Below are 17467 nucleotides of genomic sequence, written 5' to 3' on the forward strand. Positions count from 1 at the left end.
TCTGATTTAGATATGTTTTAATTCTTTGTCATTAGATAAGTCCGATAAATATGATCCACGTGATGTTGAAAGACTGCAGCAAGATGATAACTGGGTTGAAAGCTACTTAATCTGGAGACACAATGTTGTAGATGAAACACTGAAGATGCTTGATGAAAGTTTTCAGTGGAGGAAAGACTTTGCTGTCAATGGTAAGTGTGTCAGTTTATCTCCTGCCTAAATGTCACTTACTGTATATATTCGTGTATAAGCTGAGTTTTTCAGCACATTTTTTATGCCTTTTTGGGCAAAATTAGGTGCCTTGGCTGATATTCAAGTCAGCTTATACTCGAATATATATGATATTTATGTTCATCTTTCAAATGTATCTGAGTATCTATTTGTAGATCATTCTGCCATTCAGCATAAACCCCAAAGTACAGATTTTCAGAAAGCTCAAATAATGATTTCCAAGGTGCTTCTTGACAGTAAGCCTCGCAAGTAGTATCACTCTACCCTATCACCATAGAGTACAGTCACATTCAGATTCACAGCCCAGCAGAGTCTTCCAACCTGGGCGTAGATCGTCAAGACCATTAAAGGAGAAAAAGACAGCATCTGAGTAGACTTGGCATCCACAATGGAAGGGAACACTGCGCAGGCCTCTGCCACCCCCAAAATCAGTTATGGGTCGTTGAGCCATGGGGTTTTCCTTGGCTGATTTTCAGAAATAGATTGCCAGGTTTTACGTCCTAGTCTACATTAGCCTGGAAGCTCCACTGAAGCCTCTCTGGCATCATGGCAACACCACTAATGATGATGGTAGCTTTGCATGAAGCGTATTTGCCCTAATCAAACCCTGCTCTTTAAGTTCATTGTGAGGATTCTACCACTGAAGCACTATGCTCCCCTCAGGTCTAAAGAAAAGGTGCTTTTTTTCTGTCTTTCTTAGTTGTTACCTAATATCTTCCTCTTGTCCCAGATTGTCTTGTGCTGATAGGTGCACCAGATGCATTTGCAAATGAATTAGGGTTCCCCCTCAGGCCAAGATTATTCTCAACAATGCAGCTGGTAACCTTCTCCTCATGTCTTCATTTCCAGCCCACCACTTAGATAGATATTTTCTTCAGGCACATCAGGGCTTCCTTAGTGATTCTTCAACAACCCTTTCCATAATCCCATTACTTTTCAAAAACAGGAGTTTCAAATATTAAGAAAATCTAAAAAGTAAGAAGAAAGAATCCTAATGACCAATGTCCATTTGGTAGCGAGAAGGATAATTCACTCTGGATTGACTGTGTCTAGTGATTTAATACAAAATAATCAACAAATTAATTTAGAGTAGTGTTTCCCAAAGTGGACTATACTGCCTTCGGCCAGGGGCCAGAACAATCCAGAGGAGGCTGCAAGAGCAGATGCTATCTTGGATCATGGACTACAGTACAAAAGTTTTTCATTTTCAGGGAGATGCTGATTCATTTATTTATAAAGAGGAGGTAATAGTAGGCTGAATAAGTTTAGGAACCTATGACCTACAGCATGTGACATGGATTATTTAGGAAATAATTAGATTCACAATGTAAACACTAGAAATGATTTCAGAAAACAGGGGTACATTGCTTAATCAGGTCATAGATACCTGGCAGTCCTGAATCATTTAAGTACAGAATAGACCATTAATCACCACAATCATGTTTTCCGTACATATAGTTGCTAATTTCTGTTGGTTGAAGCAGCCTGGTGGTGCAGTTGTTGTTACAGTGCTCAGCTGCTCACTGAAAGGTCAGGGCTTTAAACCCACCAAGCACGGTGTGGAAGAAATATGAAGGAGTCTGCTTCTATAAAGATGGCAGCCAGCCTATAGGGCAGTTGTACTCCGTCCTGTTGGGTCACTGGGAATCACAATCAACTTGAAGGCAATGGGCTTGGCTTGGGGTTTTCCTATTGGTAAACAGTGGAGATATGGAGAAGGAAAAAAACTTTCGTAAAAATTCTTGGGCAACTGCTAGTGAAGTAATTCAAAGCCATGACACTTAAGCTTTTGCTGACATCTGTATGTTGGTCCTCAACCTCATTAGCAACCAGGCAGGCCCGTTCTTGTTATACCTGCTAAAGGGCGGATCCTTTTTTTCTATAATTGTTTTCCACTTGTCCCAAGGTTATAAAGTGTCTTAGATTCTACTGGACTTGGTTATTTTTTTTTCTAAAGAAAACACAAACATCCTCCCCCCTGTTAATCCTGAAGTGTGGATATTTACTGGTATGTTAATATGAAAAGCCCAACAGGGATAATATCTGTAAACCATTGTATGAAACACAACCAGGATTTGATTGCTGATATATGTCTATATAAGATTTCTCCATTTCTTTTACTTGCAACTTTATATAAGTTTGTTTCTTTTTTATAAATCTTTTTATTAGGGGATTGTGCAACTCTTATCGCAATCCACACATACATCCATTGTGTCAAGCACATTTGTACATTTGTTGCCATCATCATTCTCCAAACATTTTCTTTCTACTTGAGCCCTTGGTATCAGTTCCTCATTCTTCCCCTCCCTCATGAACTCTTGATAATTTACAAATTATCATTATTTTGTCATATCTTATACTGTCCGACATCTCCCTTCACCCGCTTTTCTGTTTTCCATCCCCTAGGGAGGAGGTTATATGTAGATCTTTGTAATCGGTTCCCCCTTTCTACCCCACCCTCTCTCTAATCTCCCAGTATTACCACTCTTGGCATTGGTCTTGAAGGGATCATCTTTCCTGGATTCCATGTGTTTCCAGTTCCTATCTGTACCAGTGTACATCCTCTGGTCTAGCCAGATTTTTAAAGTAGAACTGGGATCATGATAGTGGGGTGCGGGGAATATTTAGGAACTAGAGGAAAGTTGTATGTTTCATCGTTGCTACACTGTACCCTGACTGACTCATTGCCTCCCTGTGACCCTTCTGTAAGGGGTTATCCTGTTACTTACAGATGGGTCTTGGTCCCTACTCTGCACACCCCCCTCATTCACAATGATTTGATTTTTTTTTGTTCTTTGATGCCTGATACCCGATCTCTTTGACGCCTCGTGATCACACTGGCTGGTGTGCTTCTTCCATGTGGGCTTGGTTGCTTCTGAGCTAGATGGCCTCTTGTTTACCTTCAAGCCGTTAAGACCCCAGATGCTATATCTTTTGATAGCCGGGCACCATCAGCTTTCTTCACCACATTTGTTTATGTACCTGTTTGTCTTCAGCGATCATATCAGGGAGGTGAGCACACAATGAAATGATTTTTTTGTTTTTTGATGCCTGATAACGGATCCTTTCGACACCTCATGATCACACAGGCTGGTGTGCTTCTTCCATGTTTCTAATTTCCAAAAGTTCTTCCCAGATGTTTGAAGATGCTTTCTTTTTTTTATTTTTCATATCAAAACCACTATCTAATATTACCTTACTATATTGTAAGTGTTCTTTTGGAGCCCCTCAATTCCAATTACTGACCAAAGTTCATCACTTTCAGACCTGAATGAATCCTCCATTTCCAGACGGTTATTGGAAATTGGTGGGATTTACCTCCATGGTTATGACAAAGAAGGCAACAAACTGTGTAAGTATGTTTAATTTATATGTACTGGCTTTTCAAGACTTTGACATATAGGTAACTAGCTCTCCTGGATTAATGATAAGCAGAATTGCCTTTCTCTAAATGTAGTGCTTATTAAGTTCCTTACAGTTGAGCGTCATTAGAGCTGCCGTGACCAATAACGAGTCTCTAGTAGTAATTTATCTTGTTTCGTACATGTGAGTAAAGAAAGCAGTAAAAGCAAATAACAGCACAGCCAAAACTCAATGAATTGAGAATCGCTGTCTTCTTTTTTAAGGTGACTGATTTTGAAATTCTGCCCAGGTTTTTTACGGAAAATCATTGGGACGGTCGCTAAACAGAGTTTGGTCCTTTGTTTTAAGTGTCCCCATCTTTTCCCTTCAGCATCTTCCTAAGTGTGTCTGATAGTGAGGGACCCATAGGGCTCATCTGTGTGGGTCAGATAACTCCCCTGACCCAAATCACACTTGCTTCTGTGCGAAGGTTATAGCAGGAGAGCTATAATCCCAAGCTGAGCCAAGGCTTGGACAAAGGTTTGTACAAAGCCTGCACTGCTCTGGTCCTCTGTGTAACATCTGCGTTGTTCCTGTTTGGACAGTAAACCTTCCCTTTTCTTTTCCTCTGATCCCCAGCTCCTCCCTCTCAGACTTCCCTTCTCATTCCTCAGGCTCCACCTGTCCTTTAAATAGGAATCCCTTCCTTCCCCTAGACACTTTTAGGTTCCAGTTGGGACTGTCTCCTTGGTACTGCAGGATGATGATCTCATACTAACTCCAAGCCGAGTGCACACAGCTGGCTTTCTGGAGACGTCCTGACTCTCCTCTACCTCTGTGCATCTCCCCAGCCCAGGCCCACCACAGAGGGACAGCAGGTGTTCATTGTTGACTTTTCCCTCTAACCTAGTCTAAATGTCACCCCTTCTTCATTTTCAACAGCCATTTGCTATGGTCAGTGCCTCGTCACCTCACATCCGCCACCTGCCACCTCTTCTCGACCTCTTTCAGGCTTTTCTTCCAGCCACTGCCAGGGAGATCCTATGCCACCCCACCTCTTGAAATCATGAAGGGGCATCACATCTCTTTTAGGAAAATCAAGGCACCTTAGCATTTTATTGAGAGGCCTGCCTAGTCAGCCCTTCTCTCTAGGTAGTGGCTGCCACTCGTTTGGTGTCAGTGGTCACTAGGCTGGACAGCTTGCAATTGTCCGTGCACATGGTTGACAGACCCCGAACCCCTCCTTGTCCCAGGTGGAGCATTATTTCTAGGATTTGACCATCACAATGTCTTCTTGGTCAAAAATCAGAATAAAAAGTACTTTCAGGTTTGTAGCAAACACTATGTGTTCAATTGCATTTTCTTGTTCTCGTACTAGTAATGTAAGTATAATTCTTATAGGGGCGACCAGAAAGGCCCCTACTTTCTGATTACTCCCTAATTAAACTTCCCATGTGCTCCCTCTTTCTCATTTACAAGAAAGAAGAGATGTTTTTAATCTGAGAAATTAAATGAAGAGGATTATCAAGGGAAAGGATTTATATACAAGGGCACTATAAAGGATCCTTGGACAAATTCCACTATCTTTTCATTCCATTTTTTTCCATGAACTTGATAGAGCCCTCCTCGTATATGTTTGCCCCATAGTTGCACAAATAATGCACACCTCTTACGTGTGTTTGCCAACCACTTCCTCGCCCCTTGAGGCATTTTCATCATAAGTACTGCTTTGCCAATTTTTTTCTCACATTGCTGTACAAACAATAACCTAGCACTTACAAAAATACAGGGATGGGTATGCTTAGCAAATGAATGTAGAAGGTATGCATTATTTGTGTAAAATCTGATATAGCTGTGAGGGCCCCTGATGGTACAAGGGTTAAGCTCCGCTACTAACCTAATGGTCAGTGGTTCGAATCTTGTCAGCCACATTAAGGAAGAAAGTTGAGGCTGCCTGCCTCCATAAAGATTTACAACATTTTGTAACAATTGTACAATCATGTGTGATCTAATTGAACTATGAATTGTTATGTTATCTATAGAGCTCCCAATAAAATGGAAGAAATAAAAGATTCCCAACCTTGGAAACTCTTTGGGGCAGTTTTCCTGTGTTCTATGGTGCCCCTAAGAATTGTAATCAACACTACTGTAAAAGGTTCACTATGTGTACAAGTGCCTACAGGTCATAACCCCGAAAGGCCTATGGCACAGTTCTCTCTACCCCAATGGGGCCACCATAAGAATCAACTGGATGGTGACTAACAATAATAATATATATGTATTATTATAGGGGGCCTCAGAAGGTCCAGGGAAAAGGTGATGCCTGAGGGGGCCTCAGGCATGAGGGGGCCTCATGAGGGGGCCTCAGAAGGTCCAGGGAGAAGTGGGATGGAAAGATCATGGAATTTTTCCACAAACTTTTGATATTTCTCTCGTATATAAATTACTTCTTATTTTTATCTTCTTTTTCTTTTAATCTGTTCTCTTCAAGTCTGGATCAAAGTGAAGTACCACGTAAAAGACAACAAAACTGCATTGGACAAAAAGAAACTTACAGCATTTTGGTTGGAACGTTACGCTAAAAGAGAGAGCGGGAAACCTCTTACAGTGATGTTTGACCTGTCAGAGACTGGACTAAATAACATAGTAAGCATTTTTCATTGGCATCATCATTGCCATTCTAAATCATTGCCATGGCATCCTCTTCCTCTTTTTGCCTTCTCTTTTACCCTCAAAATAATTGTCTGTATGGAATTGAGGTGACTAACTTGTGTTAGCTAAGTGGACTAGAGAAACAAATTCATAGATACTCATGTGTGTAAGAAAGAGCTATATATATAAGAGCAATTGAATATTGAGAAAACGTCCCAGTCCAGATCAAGTCCATACATTCGATATTAGCCCATATGTCCGATACCTGTCCATAAATTCCTCTCCAGACCCATGAAACACATGAAATGATGCTGAATACAGGAAGATCACAGGCCAGTGGGTGGAAAGTCTTGTGGATACAGTGGCGGTATAGGCATCTCAGCACCGGCAGACATCTCCATGTGGCTCCTTCAGCTCCAGGGCTCTAGCATAGCTCAATGTGTCTTGTCAACAGGGCTATCTCTCAGAAAGTGACCTGGGGTCCCACCTCCAGTGAGCTATTTATCTCCTTAGCCCCTCCAAATGAGGTCATCAAACTGCAACCTGATTGACAGGCTAACCTCTACCCCTTCACTCGTAAATCTAACATTGATAACAGATTATGTAACTACCACACTTATGTTTGGGATTGATTACCCAGCCTACCCCAATTGTAATTAAAGTCAAATATGGAAGAAGGTTTCAAAGAATCTGACCATCATGTGTCAGTATTTGGCATCGATGCTGTAAATTTTCGAGCCATGTTCTGGGCCTAATTACACAGAATATAGAGGGCAGACTTCTAGGCTAGCAGAATCATCAGTGGATGATCACAGAAAACTTGGTATAGAGCCTAATAACCTCACAGCCCCCCTCCCACCTTGTGCCTGGCACAAAGTGATGACCCAAGAAATGTTGAATAAATCCATGCCTGGTCTCTATATATGCATGCCATATTTTACAGTTGTGAACTGTTTACATGAGTTTGACACATATAGAGCGTTGAGATTTTGTTGATGATTTGTGTGTGTGTGTGTGTGTGTGTGTGTGTGTGTGTGTGTGTATGGATTTGGTTTTTTTGTTTGCTTGGTTTGATTAACTTAAAGCCTACTTTACTTCCAGTGACTGCCCAGCTTAAAAAAATAAATAAAATGGCCACCTATTGTTTTCAGGTGGCCTTTCTAGTCATGGTCTTACAACACCTACTAAATGATTGGGTGGACCTATGCAAATGATGTACTTGTGGTCTACCAAAGGTATTAGACAACTTGCTAGTAATACAAATAAGGCTGACAGTGCCTTTGAGGGTGTGGCCATGCAAACAAGAGGTAGAGCCCTAACGAGGTGATTGGTTAGTTTTGCCATCCTGCTAGGCTTAAAAGAAAGGCATGCCATAGCAGAGGGGCAAGCTCACTACCACCAAAAGGAGTTGCAAGTAAAGTATATCCTGTGAACCCAAGGTCCCTGCACTGAGAAAGTACTAGACCAAACGATAGCTATAACACAAAATTTAGTGAGAAGCAATGGCAGAGAAACAGGCAGAAGACACAGAATTCAGGTCAAGGTTTACTGGCAGAATAGAGTGTCTCCAGATACTTGGAGCGAGGTCCCTTGACCTACAGAGCAAAAGAGCTGAGTGCTGTGAGACAAGAAGCTTGCTGATAAAGCAGGGTGCCTCCAGGTACTTGTCAGCTGAGCTAGGCTTGCCAATTCAAGGAGAGAGTTGAGTGCTTTGGGACAAGAGGCTTACTGACAGAATAAGGTGCCTGTGTGCACTTATCAGTGGAGCTAAAGAACTTTTCACATTGGTAAAGTGGGACATCAGCGGGACACCAGTGATAAAACTCATATCCTGGCGAAATAGCCACATGACAGCCAAAAACCGTGTACCCTAGCTTGTCGTGCATTCTTTCCAAAAATCGGGACTTTTAAAAATGTCACGGGATACGGGAAAATTGTTCAAAATTGGGACGTCTGGTCACCTTAACTTTGTAACACTTGCTAAAGTAGAAGAGAAGCTAGGCTGGCCTCAGAGCCCTGAGGGGCCAAGAGGCTAAAGGCCAGGGAGAGGCCTGCCTATGGGCTCAGTTGAGAAGAGGCCATCCTAGCCAAAGAACTGTATCCTAAATCTTTCCTGATGCTGCCGCGTAGCTTGTTACACTGAAAAGCACAACTTTGTAAGTTTGATCTGTGAGTTCTGTGTGGTGAGCCCAGCAGAGAAGTCAAAAGTGCCGTGGCAGGGACTGCCATGTCAGAATTGGTAAAAAGGTTGGAGAAAGGAGGCATGTCTGAATTTTGCCTCATAAGATTCTGCCTTGGGCTGATGCATCAGATTGTGACTCTCCCTCCTCATGAAGTTAGAGGCGATCCGACTCCTCTTAAGCTACCATCGTTATCCTCCTAGATCTTAATTGGACACTTGCAACTTCAGTAAGGTCCTCAGGTGGTGCGCACAGTTTATGCTTGGCCACTAAGGTTGGCAGTCTAAACCCAACCAAGGGGCATGTGGCACAAAGGCCTAGAAATCTGCTTCCATAAAAATGATCGTCAAGAAAACTCCATAACCCATGGGGTTGTGTGCCACACGTTGCATTGAGTTGATGGCAACGGGACTTTGGTTTGGTGACCTTAGTCACTCAGGAGGTAGCTACTTCCAGCACCTCCTGAGGCCATTTGACACAGATGATAGCTGTCATCTCTTAGTTTTTGACTTTGGCAAATTCTGGTAGCTCTCAGGGCGCCATTCACAGACTTGCAAAGCACAGTGTTGAGACCCTTTGAAAGTCCATTTGGTGAAGTATCTGTACCCCGCCTCGTAGCTAATTTCTAGAGATTTGTTCTAAAGAAAGAAGTCTTGAGTAGAGAAACAACATTTTTATGCAACATTTTAGGGCCATATAAAATAATAAAAGATGTGTAAAGGTGTATATGTTCCACACAGGAAAATTAGGTATATTTAGCTGATGGAATATGTGTAGTTATGTAAGATGGTACTTAACTTTTTTAAGAATAGAAAGTATTTCTATGTTTTAATGAAAAAGCTACAAAATTATATTAGGGGGCTTCAAAAATTCATGGAATATTTCCATTATCTTTTTATTCCATTTTGCCACAAACTCTTTAAAGCCCCTTTGTATCAAAGTGATACATAACCCCCAAAATGACACCTGAAGCATGAAAGAATGACCACAGGGAAGAGTTAACTAGAGCCTTTCTGGGTGCTGAAACCACAGGTTCTCTTGTTAGTCACCTTTTTCTTTCTTTTTTAAGGCCCGGAATTATTCCAACATAATTTCTGTGAGTTTCAGATTGCAAAGGAATCACTTTATGTCTCCCCAAAGTCTAACTGCCTAGATAAGGAAACATTGGTATAGAAGGGTATCAACTTCCATAAAAACAAATCATGAGTGTTTTCCTTGAGCTGCCGTTTTTGCAGCTGCTAATTTGGACCCTTGAAACGTTAGTAATGTCCTCAGGTAGTGCACGCAGTTTGCGCTTGGCCGCTGACTTTGTAAATAATGTTTATTTGCATTGTTGTCAGTTACATTCCCCCAGATATTTAAATCCATCTCAGCATTGTGAACTATTTGACTCTTGTTGAATTTTAAACATTTTTAAGATAGTTTTTATGTAGAACCTTACCACGATTCACAAAGATTTCAATCTCCTTGGGAAGATGTAGGCAGAATTTAAAGGCAAAAAAAAAAAAAAAAACCAAAAATTGTTTTACAAAAGCATCTGTTACACTTTGACCTTTCCAGCTGCCTGACTGGAGGAAAGGCAGTTATTGAAATTACTCAGTGGTTGTCCAGTAGAATCATAGTAGGAGAAGTACATCTTTCCCTAATGTTCAAACTAGAGGAAAATGTCACTCATGGGTCCTCAAAGAGGACATCTTATAAGCGAGTGAACAGTGTCCTCAAACATCCTTCTAGAATGCAGGGAGCCATGGGTTTTATCGAGCTAGTGCATGCATCCTATCAATGTCAGCCCAATCACCAATCACTTGAGATTGTACGAGCAGGAATAGTCCATTTCATAAAAGATGAAAGCGAAGCTATTGAGAAAAAGAGTTTTCAAGCATTATTATAAACTGGCAAAACCCAAATTGGGCCATCCCTCTAGTCATTTTCAGATATTTTCTTTCACTGTTACTTAACTATCGTCTGTTGAGCTTTTGTGACAGTGGAAAGAATGATTCATTCTAAGGTATAATTATATACTGAGGTTTATCTCTTATAATAAGTACTTAAAGTGGGTATGGATGCTTACTTGGAATTTACTATAGTTAGAGATGCTGCAACTCACTAGTGATGAATTTATTGGTTCTTATCTCCAGAACATCTCATCTCATCTCATCTCCAGAACAACCCACCTCTCACACGTTGTGATGGATCTAAGTTTAGTTCGTTATGTCGGAACCCACAGTCTTTATAAGGTGGCTGATCAGGATTTAGCAAACCAGGCTGTGACCATGAAATAAAGGCAATGAAGCCATCCATGTGAACAGAGCCGAGACTCAGCCTGATTTCATGTTGCTATGGTTGCCATGAGTTGGGATTGGTTCTGCAGCACACATCAGACAAAAACAAGCAGAGAATATGCTCAAAGCAGTAGAACTACCTGTGTATACTGTGTCGCCCACATATTGGAATAGCCACGCTTTACCACTTGAATGAATAATATAACCTAAAAAACATTCTAGTCTTACCCAAAAAAAGGTTTAGGTGCCAGGAGTGAAGTAGATAATGCAAATGGTCACATTAACAGTTGTGTGAAAGATGGGTGAAATTAATTTTATTGACACTATCATGAGGTATAAAAATAAGTATAAAAATTAAATATACCAGCCTATGTGATATCATTCCAAATAGTTTGCTTGTACACTGTACATTTGTTTCAGTAATTTTTTAATTGCTCAATAGATTTAGAGAATTTCTCTATGGAGCGTGCTGTTAGAACCATTTTATAATGCCACCGTGCCTAAGTCACCTGAAACATGTGACTAGTTTGAGGTAATGTGAATGATGCTAAAATAACATCAGGCTATCTGATTCCTTTAGCTCGGTTTATTATAGGAGCTCAGTGGCGTAAAACCTTAATCCTAGATATAAATGTTTCTATAAGAACTAATTTTTTAAAATAGTCATTGTCTTATTGAGATGTATCATCTTTATAAAATGTACTATTTAAAGCTGTTTAATGTGGCTAGTCTGAAATTTTTTTAACATATAATCTTTATTTTAGGACATGGATTTTGTACGATTTATCATCAACTGCTTTAAGGTTTATTATCCTAAATACCTCTGTAAGTAAATTACTCTTTTATAAAAGTAACGCATCTAGACTCTAGGCAATGTTAGAGAAATGTGGAGCCATGTTTTACTTTGGATTTTTATGCCTGAAACATTGTTTTCTGATGAAGTGCTTTAAGTGGGTTCAATAGAAATCTAAGTATAACCCCTACAGGGAAAATTCTTTCAGTTAATTTTAAGAATCTAAGTTTTAAATTACATACATGGCATGCTATAACATGCACATACACACACGGGGACATAAAACTACTATACCTGTTCGAGAAGAACCCTATTTTACGAACCTGAACTTTTATTTATTTAAATAATATTATATGGAACATCTTGGGTACAAGAACAAATAGGCAGTGTTGGTAAATAAAGGACAGCAGGATAAGCAGTGGCAACATATAAATACATTGCATGCTATGTTGTTACTAATTGCTATTTTTAAAGTTGCCAATAAGAAAGCACTTGGCTAGAAAGACGGTTGTACTACATTTGAACCTGGCAGTTGGAGTTTGCTTTTTTAGTGTGTTGTTTTATTAATTGTGACTCTTCCCTTAATTGCCTGAAAGAAGAACTCCTAAGCATTGTATATTCATTTTGCAGTTGTTGGATTTCTATGATTATCCCCTGGAGAAATCAATGTACCACCCCACATAGACAGTCGAATATATTTAACCCTAATGGGTGGAAAGTGAAAAGACAGAAGGGGGATAATAGAGACGTCAGAAAACGGAAAAGATGCAGGTTGACGTGGGCAAACCCTGGTGGATAGCACCATTAGGGTCTTTTGTGACCCCTGCACTCAGGTGACGACACTGAAGCTAAAATCCCCAAATCCTCATCCTTTGTGCTTACTGTCACATTGTTAACATTAGCATTGAGTGAGGAGCAAACAGAAAGCATGGTAAATCTCTATGGCCAGTGTCACCTCCCTTTAGAAAGGATTGATGAATGGTTTTAGGGGAATAGAATGGCCAAGATAACCGACATCCAATCTCGGGTGCCGTAGGCTCTGCTGTTCCTTATGAATTGTTCTTAGGTGGCACGGCCCCAGATTCATTAAGGCATATTCAGCAGTGGCAGGTGGTCAGGGGGGAATCACTACTCCGTATTCATAGTGTAATTGTTTTTCTTTTCTACAATATGACAACATCAGCTGCTTGTTCAAATATCGAAAGGACCTTGGGATGAAACACTAAATTGTAATAAACATCATGATCATCAATCACATCCATGACCCTTTGAAAAAGCTATTCGTAAAGTCCTGCATCTATATAAAGTGAATTGCAACATTGTTCATTTCAATTGCTGTTGTCAGGTGCTGGGGAGTCAGTCAGTTCTGAATCCCAGTGGCCCTTAAACAACAGAACACTCCACTGCCCCACCCTGCACCATCCACGCTGTCATTGTTCTGCTTGACTCTATGGTTGCAGCCACTGTGTCACTCCGTCTTCTGATGGCTCTTCTTTCTGGTTGCGCCTCTACTTCACCAAGCACGATGTCCTTCTCCAGCGACTGGTCCCTCCTGATAGCATATCCAAAGTACATGAGATGGAGTGTCACTATCCTCTCTTCTGTGGAACATTCTGGCTATACTTCTGCCAACATACACAATTTTTCTTTCAGTCTTTTGGCAGTTCACAATACATTTGGTATTCTTCGTTAACACTGTAATCTCGGGGAACTAAAATTAATTCCTTTTACATATTGGATTTTTACAGCTAATCTAGTGAATTTTGCTTAATCTTCTGTTATTCAAAATGTGTCATGATATGTAAATATTATATAGTAAAATCATGAGCTTAGATTTTTTTTTAGGCATAGCTCAGGTGAAAACAGGTATTAAGCACTAGGAAGGTACTTCTTTCCTCGTAGTGTGTGTCATTACATGCACAAACAGTCCCCAGACTTATGTACAGCTTGTAGTTACAAATGAACCTTCATAAAGCCCACTATAAATACAAACTTGTGGTATAAACAATGATATGTAATAATGAGTGCTACTTTGTAATGTGCATCAAAACATTATAATTGCTTTATTGTAGTAAAGATGCTTTAGTGTATCTGGAATTAATTCTTTAATGTATTTTAATGCTTAAAAAGTACACCATATATTAAGACAAACATTTGTCTAGCTGGCATTCGATGTGAACCATATGCAGCAGTGCCAACTGTACAAAAACTTTGATTCAAAGACTCAGGTCTACAACTTTGTTCATAATCCATGAATGGCCTGTACTTGACTTGTCCTACCTGAATATAAACACTCCAGGACATCAATTCTCAACCTGGGGATCGCGGCACCTTTGGAGGTTAAACGACCCTTTCACAGGAGTCGCCCGATTCATGACAGTAGTAAAATGACAGTGATGAAGTAGCAACAAACATAATTTTGTGATTGGGGGGTCACCACCACATGAGGAACTGTATGAAAGGGTCAGAGCCTTAGGAAGCTTCAGAACCACTGCTCTAGGAGGTTCTCTGTTCAGAGAAGAGTAAAATTGCATTTTGATTCATCTGGAGTAGGAGAATGAATGACATGTCAAAAATCTCTCCTGATTTCTTGCTCTTTCTCAGAGTTGTTAACAGGGCTGTTTCATATCTTCATCTCACTGTGTAAATAATACTTCCATATACTTTGCCATTATTGGCTTCTTAGAGCTCATAATTTTAAGAAAAGTCGAAATAAAGTACACTGAGTCATTTATTAAAAGTGAGGGGGGTGGGGCAACTGTAAGAGTGGTTCAACAGTATCCCTGAAAAAATCTATTTGATGCTATAAATTAGCCTTGGTAATCATTGTTAGCATTTGTTGACCTTAAGCAGTAACATGTCATGCCACATCCAAAGACGCCACTTGCCCTCTCCGCTGTCTTCTTTCATACCACTTTGCAAACAAAAGCAGTATATTTGACGGACTGTTTTTCAAAGGCCAATGATAATACTCATTCTCCATAAGCAGTTGTCCTGACGGAGGAAGAGGAGAGGGTGGGCCTGACCATTTCTGAGATGTTAGTTCTGTGCTTGAATTCAGTCGCACCACTCAGTGTTTAGCTTAGTTACATCCAAGTGCTCCATTTTTCTAGTAAGTAAAATAGTATTTAAATAACTTAACTGAAATGTTATGTCAGTAACACAAAAATCACATTCAGTGAATTTTTTTTTCTTTTAGCAAAATTGGTCATCTTTGATATGCCTTGGATAATGAATGGTGAGTTTATTGTTCATACTTTCCTAGAAGAAAGTGTTTGTTTTCCTTTGCTAATCTACATGGGTTTCTGCATTTAAAAAAAAAAGACAGTTATCTCACACTCAGTGTGCATGATAGAATCTGGAACTAGAATAGCGAAAGGCTATTCCTAGGAAAACCTCGTTAACCTTCTCTCCCCAGTCTCAGGGTACTTGCTAGTATTCTCTAAGTACAGCATCAAGATATCAACCACTGAGCTAACACTATGACAAGAAAGATGTTTGTCACCCACAGTCAGAATATGTCATAAAACACAGACTGTGGCCTGGGTGAGATTTTTCTCCTGGGCTTCAGGTGTTGAGGTGGAAGAGTCATTGAATCTGAAATTCATCCCAAATCACTAGAGTCAAATTCTCCTTAGAACAGTCACGGTATATTTTAGCAACACCAAAATAGTCATTGGAACACACCTGACCGATTTTAATGTGGTTTGTGAGTTGAATGTTCTATTCACAGTGGCATTTTCATGTTTGTTTACATGAGTCACTTATTGAATCAAAAAAAACGATCAATGCATCTAAAAGATAGCTCTTTGGAAAGATCAACAAAATAGACAAACCCTTAGCTAAAATGACCAAGGGAGAAAAGGATGACTCATTACTAAAATCAGAAATGCAGCAACATTTTATTTTTGTAAAAATGAAATGGATTATAAAGAAATACTCTGAACCATTGGACACCAACAAAGGAGACAGGTATCTAGAAACACAAATTGCCAAAGCTGACTCATACAAAAAATTTCAACAAAGAATCATCTTGGCCCAATTGGCTTCTCTAGTAAATTTTGCCAGTTGTTTAGAGAAAGAAAAATAATAGAGATCCTTTTCAGAACTATTCCCAAAATTAGAAGAGGAATGTAAATAAATATGAGTTATAAGAATATAATAATAAGAAGAGAGGGAACACTTGCTAGACTTTATCCTATGAAACCACAAGTGCCCTATTATCGAAACCAGACACAGACAGCACCAGGAACGTTCATTAAACATCAGTATCCCTTATGAACATAAATGCAAAAGTCTTCAACGAAATGACAGCTAATAAAAGGAGCAGCCCAGGTATCCACTGATTGATGAATCTCCATATTGAAGAGTATTACTCAGCCATAAAAATAACAATAACATGGATGGCCCTTTAATAAAGCAGTAGTTCTCAACCTTCCTCATGCCGCGACCCTTTAATACAGTTCCTTATGTGCTAGATACCCCAAACCAAAAAGTTATGTTCATTGCTACTTCATAACTCTCATTTTGCTACTGTTATGAATCGGGCAACCCCTGTGAAAGGGTTGTTTGACCCCCAAAGGTGTCGCAACCCACAGGTTGAGAACCACTGATTTAAAGCATGCTACATGAGTGAAACCAGTTAGAAGTCACTTGATACAGTACATAGATTAGCGGTTGCCAGGGCCTGGGGTGTAGCGAGTAGAGAGAGTGATTGTGTAATGGGTATAGGATTTCTTTTCAGGGTGACAAAAAATGTTCTGGAACTAACTGGTGGTGATGAATGTTGAACATTGTAATGTACTAGAAGCAATCATACTTGAAAGGGGTCACTTTTATGGAATGTAAGTTATGCCTCCCTAAAACTGTTATTAAAAAGTCAATTTTCAGTAGTTATTCAAGGAACATAGCCTCAAACACAAACTTTTGAAATGAAAAATTTAATGATTTGTTAAAAAATGTATGAAGTATACTTAGACGTACTCTCTGATTTGTCATGCTGTTTTCTTCTGGAATTGTTTTCATGGACATGTTTTGCCCATTTAATTCATTATTTTTGTTTTAGTTTCTTTACGCTCATTTTAGAGTAACAAACAAAGTCTGACCAGTTGCCACTGAGTCAAATCCAACTCATGATAACCTCTTGTGGGTCAGAATAAAACTACTCCATCAGGTTTTCAGTGGCTGAATTTTGGAAAGTAGATTGCCAGGCCTCTCTCCCCAGGGCCTCTGAGTGAATTTGAACCACCAGCCTTCCAGTTAGCAGTGAACACCACTCGCGCCTATTTGTACCATCCAGGGACTCTGTGCTTAGAATGTTGTGGTGCATCTAAGGTTTAAAATATTAAATGTACATATGAAATGGCATGACAAAACAAGATGGAACTACCAAATGGTTACATGTATATAATTTATTTCCACCCATCCCTAGATTCCCCACAGTTAAATACATGGCAACACCTGTGGGAAAGACACCTAACATTGGTGTTGAGGAAGAAAAGCTGAGAGGTTGGTGCCCCAGCCTCCAGGTAGCTCAGAGTTGCTTCCTCCTCTGCTAGTACTCCCCATTTGAGTCACTTATGTCCGATTGGGGTCAGGTGGCCTGCCAGAACCGCCAAGTAAGTGACATGGTAACGTTTTCCTAATTAGTCTGCAGTCAGTTTCCCAAATTACCCTGCAGTTAAACTTACATCCTGGAAATGTTAGTAGTTGGGATCATCAGTCAATGGATTTGTTCAGAGACCAAAAGTTTGATGAGTTCATTAATGGGCATCAAGTCCATTTACCCCTTCTGAGTCTTTCTGGAACATTCAGAACCTATGAAGGACAAGGACATTGTAAACGCTTGTAGGGTCTAGAACAGTGGTTCTCAACATGTGGGTTGCGACCACTTTGGGGGTCGAACGACTCTTACACAGGGGTTGCCCGATTCATAACAGTAGCAAAATGACAGTGATGAAGTAGCAACAAAAATAATGTTATGGTTG

General features: G+C 40.0%; 1 protein-coding gene across 3 annotated transcripts in view; it reads left to right on the top strand.

Annotated features, from left to right (window-relative positions):
- MOSPD2 (motile sperm domain containing 2) overlaps positions 1-17467 on the top strand; it is a 53453-nt gene that overhangs the window by 15358 nt on the left and 20628 nt on the right. For all 3 annotated transcript variants that reach the window (XM_075539639.1, XM_075539640.1, XM_075539638.1), the window contains exons 3-7: positions 36-191; positions 3497-3583; positions 6065-6219; positions 11452-11512; positions 14680-14718. In XM_075539639.1, the coding sequence (XP_075395754.1) occupies positions 36-191; positions 3497-3583; positions 6065-6219; positions 11452-11512; positions 14680-14718 (498 nt within the window). The remainder of the gene's footprint in view (positions 1-35; positions 192-3496; positions 3584-6064; positions 6220-11451; positions 11513-14679; positions 14719-17467) is intronic.

The sequence above is a fragment of the Tenrec ecaudatus genome, chromosome X, assembly GCF_050624435.1.
Source record: "Tenrec ecaudatus isolate mTenEca1 chromosome X, mTenEca1.hap1, whole genome shotgun sequence".
Lineage (NCBI taxonomy): Eukaryota > Metazoa > Chordata > Mammalia > Afrosoricida > Tenrecidae > Tenrec > Tenrec ecaudatus.